The sequence below is a fragment of the Crocuta crocuta genome, unplaced genomic scaffold (assembly GCF_008692635.1).
Source record: "Crocuta crocuta isolate KB4526 unplaced genomic scaffold, BGI_CrCroc_1.0 scaffold77, whole genome shotgun sequence".
Lineage (NCBI taxonomy): Eukaryota > Metazoa > Chordata > Mammalia > Carnivora > Hyaenidae > Crocuta > Crocuta crocuta.
Window position 1 is genome coordinate 3,670,981 of NW_027532172.1, and position 4,942 is coordinate 3,675,922.

The 4,942-nt window shown below is 48.9% G+C and overlaps 1 protein-coding gene across 3 annotated transcripts in view; it reads right to left on the reverse strand.

Annotated features, from left to right (window-relative positions):
- LZTFL1 (leucine zipper transcription factor like 1) overlaps positions 1-4,942 on the reverse strand; it is a 13,572-nt gene that overhangs the window by 4,302 nt on the left and 4,328 nt on the right. For all 3 annotated transcript variants that reach the window (XR_013338330.1, XM_077777296.1, XM_077777297.1), the window contains exons 4-6: positions 3,856-3,927; positions 2,395-2,460; positions 2,231-2,308 (exon numbers count right to left, since the gene is read on the reverse strand). Coding sequence is in view for 2 of the 3 variants with exons in the window: in XM_077777296.1 (XP_077633422.1) it covers positions 2,231-2,308; positions 2,395-2,460; positions 3,856-3,927 (216 nt within the window). In the remaining variant the exon portion in view is untranslated. The remainder of the gene's footprint in view (positions 1-2,230; positions 2,309-2,394; positions 2,461-3,855; positions 3,928-4,942) is intronic.

The following is a 4,942-nucleotide window of genomic DNA, read 5'->3' on the forward strand; positions in this document are numbered from 1 at the left end:
AGATTTCAGATTTGAAAAGTCAACTTAAAAAAAATCCTGAAGAATGCTGAGTGATATAGATGGTAAAATAATCAACTTAATAAAAAATTTTTAAAATTTTTTAATGTTTATTTTTGAGAGAGAGAGGGAGAGGGGAGAGACAGAGCACGAGCAGGGGAGGAGCAGAGAGAGAGAGGAAGACACAGAATCTGAAGCAGGCTCCAGGCTCTGAGCTGTCAGCACAGAGCCCGACATGGGGCTTGAACTCATGGACCAGGAGATCATGACCTGAGCCAAAGTCAGACCCTTCATAGACTGTGCCACCCAGGTACCCCAAATATAAAAATTTTAATACAAAAACTTTACATCAAAAATTTAATAGACGTATGGCTTAGTCATTATTTACATTAAAATATGATGAGAGCCTAATTAATGCTTACTGATTATACACCTTGCTAAATTTATAAGATTTTAATTTTTTATTAATGCACTATGCGTGCTTGCACACCCTGTAGGCATAATGGAAGCAGCTGCGTCATGTTTTTGACGGGAGAAATTTATAATGGAAGCAGCTGCATCACCACGACAGGAAAATGGCAGGTAGATGCTGATTATGAACAAGGGACAGAACTCCCAACAACAGAGACACTCCTCACTCATGTCTGAAGTCTGGTCCTTACCAAGATGTTACTTCTGCGCAGCTAGTGAAAGCATGCACTTATTTTCTTTGGCCCAAATTTAAAGTTGGGGCAAAGTCCAAAATGGCTTTTAAGGTAAATTCTTCATCCAAAAAATGTTTGCAACTGTTTTACTCTTGAGAAATTATACAGCTGTTCTACAGTAGTTAGCTCTGTTTTCTAAATCTATGGTCCTTGATACAAGATTGAAAATCATAGATCTCTCCTTTGTTTTTCTTAGCCATCTAAGAATTGTCCTATTTTATTTTTGTTTCCTATTTTTTATTATTTTTAAAAATGTTTATTTATTTTTGAGAGAGAGGGAGAGAGAGAGAGACAGAGCACAAACGGGAGTGGCAGAGAGAGCGGGAGACACAGAATCCGAAGCAGGCTCCAGGCTCTGAGCTGTCAGCACAGAACCCCATGTGGAGCTCGAACTCACAGACGGCGAGATCATGACCTGAGCCGAAATCAGAGGCTTGACTGACTGCCGCCCAGGCACCCCAGAATTATCCTATTTTAAAAATATCTCCGGACAAAATGATGTCATGTCTGAGATTTGTCTCAAAAAAACCCTGAAGGGATGGATGAAGGAGAGTGAAGTGGGAAAGCAGCCTGGCCAGCCCCCGGTGATGGGGGAGTGCAGTGAGGGGCACCGGGGGGTGGCACACTGTACCCTCTACTTCTGAGCAGTTTGAGGTTTCCCATAAAGAAGTGTAACGATAAAAGTCCAAAGAAGCAAGTTGGGGACTGTTTAGCAGACCTCTGCAATGACAGTACACCCGCTAGAAAAGCCAGCGCTCCGCTGAAAACGCCCTTACGCGGCCCCGCAGACAGGAAGTCTGCGCAGCGTCTAGTGCCCAGAAGGCCACCTGTGTAGGCGAGAACGTCCCGCAGGCAGAGCGGTCCACGGTCCACCCCCAAGACAGGCCGGGGAGCCACCACCGGATTTCGGCATGTTACATGAATGCGCCAGATGGAGGTGGGTGTGAAGACACACACCGAGTAAATTCACCCTATTTTGTCATACTCACCAAAGGCCAACGTAATCAGAAGTTCTATATAATAAAGCCGAATACAAATCTAATGAACTGAAAGCTCCCCCTTTCTTCATTTCCTTTCCCCCCATTGTAATTGGAACATCAAGATAAAAGGGGGAAGAGCTAAGCACAATAAACTTCAGGATACCTTGGGTGCTGGTGGGCTCTTGGGACCCGTGAGGCGTGTGAGTGGTGGACCCGCCCCCTCGGCCCTCACCCGGCCTTCCCTGGACAGGGACGTCTGGACGCAGGACAGAGAGAGGCAGAGCTGGGGCAGAATGAACAGTAACTAACTTCACGTTAGGGTTGTACCTTTATTCTACTAATTCTATTAGAAAAACATGAAAAAGCTAAAACTGATTCCGCCTCTTAAAAAAATGGAAGGATAACTGGCGTGTGACATCCTGTCAGCTCCAGGCGGGCACTGTGGTGATTCGGTATTTTACATGTACCAAGTGAGCCTCGTGACGAGCGTGGTTACCAACTGTCACAAGATTATCACAGTGTCATTGACTGATTCCAAATGTCTCTCACCTGTTGATCTCCCTTGTCGAGCTGCAAGTCCTGCAGTGCTCTTTCCAGTTTTGACTTCTCATCTAATGCGTGTGTTGCCTGTAATTGGATTTAAACAAAACATCCTCAGTATTTATTCTGGAAGCAGCTCTTTCAATGGTTTTGGTAAAGCATTTCCCGGTTACCTGTATTTCAATCGTCTTCAGCCTCGACTTCAATTTCTCATTCTCTTCTTGAAGTCGTGCAATTTCCTTTGTGAGTAAATCCAAGGTTTATTATTTTAGCTATGGTCTCTTTAATACTTGAAATTGCTTCACTTAAAAGTTTAATTTCAAAACTAAATTTAATTACACGCCAGCTCAAACATCTGTGTGCCCTGGTTCCTGGCGACATCCAGTCCCACCCAGCCCACCGGCCTCCACACCTGAGTCCCTTGTGGACTCTAAGCCTCTTTCACAGCCAGTTTCTCAGGCTCCCTTCAGGCCTCTGCTCTCAGCCTTCTCTCTCAGTCTCCCTCTCTGGCTGGGCCTGCAACTCTGTAGGCTGTTCCTGGCCAGCACCTGCACTTATCCTAAAAACATGGCCTTTTTTTAAAGTTTTAAACATGTATTTATTTTGAGAGAGAGAGGCAGAGGAGGAGCAGAGAGAGAGGGAGAGAGAGAATCCCAAGCAGGTTCTATGTTGTCAGCAGAGAGCCTGATGCGGGGCTCGATCTGGCAAACTGTAAGATCATGATCTGAGCCAAAATCAAAAGTCGGACGCTTAACTGGCTGAGCCACCCAGGCGCCCCTAAGAACGGTCTTTATCAGTGGGACAGTCTACACCCAAGCCCCGAGGTGCTTCTAACTGCACTTGGCCAGAGGCCTTTGCTCCAAGCAGCTCCATCACAAGGGCCGGCACGGAGTCCAGGCCTCTTTCTCCCGATGCTCAACACCCACGTCAGCCTGGAGAGCACCGCACTCGGTACCACACCATGGTGGCCTCCCTGGGGCCCTCACTGGTGCCCCCGCTGGGTTCCCATCCACCACACCCCCTTGTCTCCCCAAGGACAGTTTAATCTGTGTTTAGCCTCCGGCCCAGCTCAGAGCCGCCTTCCCCCAAATCCTCAACCGCATGTATCCGGAACGGCCATCTCCACCACCCCGAGGCCCACAGGTTAGCCTTCCTCTATCTGTTTCTAGAATATTAATTCTCTCTTCTCAACAAGACTATAGGGGTTTGGGGGGCAAGAGACTAGGTACTACACTGCTTGTATCTAACAGCACCCAGCATAACGTTGAGAAGACAGGAATCATGAAAAGTATTCGCAGCTTAGTAATTAATTTTTATTAACCTCCTAATAAAAAATCCCATCGTTGTTGTCGCAGACCGTAAACTTCAAATGTCCATCAACACACACAGTCCCAATCGCCATGCCCTTTGCTTGACCGTCAAAAGATGCAATTAAGAGCTACTTCAGACTTTCTGGAAGGTGAGTGCCCTCTTCTGGCCCACTGGAACCATGAAATAAAGCGACTACAGTGGACCGATCACCCTCCAAGAACCAAAGGCCGAATCAAGCTCCTCTCCCCTCAGTGCCTCCACCCTACACTTGTGCCGGCACCCGACAAGAGGGTCTGCCTTTCTCCAAGCGAGGTCAACGTTACCTTGTTCAAGAGTTCCGTTGTTCCGCCCTCATTAAGTGGAGCAAGTTTTGGCTTCATGGCATCTATGATGGGCTGGCACAAAACAAAGAAACCAAACCAAAATCACCACAGAAGAAATCACATGTAATCACTCAACATCTGCGCTTCCCTTTTTAAAAAATATTTTAAGTTTACATATTTATTATTGTGGGGGGAGGGAGGGGCAGAGAGGGAGAGAGAGGATCCCAAGCAGGCTCCACACCATCAGCCAGAGCCTAAGGCGGGGCTCGAACTCATGAACCACAAGACCATGACCTGAGCCGAAGTCAGACGCTTAACCGACTGAGCAGCCCAGATGCCCTCAACATCTGCACCTTCTGAGTGGATTCACCACATAAACACACCCACTGGGATGTCAGCTCCACACGGGGCNTGACGACGACGGTGCCTGGCCCACAGCTCCCCAAACAAACCAGAGATGCAGACGAAATCCCTCCTCCCAGATCCTTTAAATTAAACTGCAGATGGAGAGGAAAGGTGGGAAGGAAGGAAGGAGGGAGGGCGCTGGAGGCAGGGCAGACAGAGGTCCCAGCGTCTGGGGACGCAGTTTTAACCTGGGGGAGTTGAAACAGATCTGCAGGGACCTGAGTCTGGGAAAACTGTGGGAGGCGGCCACCCACGAGCGAAGGAGACCTCGGCCCCAACGTCTCGGCCGTTTGGCAATACACGTTCACGACAAGTGAATCCACGCCCTCTGACCCAGGCACGCGCCCCAAAGCAGTAAGAGGCGGGGTGCTCTGTAAGGCCTGGGGTGAGGACCAGCGCGTGACCGCGGACTCATCTCCGCGGTCCCCTTCTGTCAGCCGCCAGGGAGGGCTTGTGCCGCCTCAGGTAAGGGGTCCTTGCAAATAACGAGAGTGCCTGGAAAGAGAAGCAGGTCACCAGCCACCACTAGGACTGTCTCCACTGGACAGATGAGCACAACAGGGCGCGGCTGTCTCAGGCCACCCGCTCAAGGTCACTCAGCGAGAGAGCCAGAGCCAGGCTGTGCTCCGTGTCACTTGAGCAAAGAGCTTATATGGCAGGGAGGGGGGTGGACTGCAGGGAC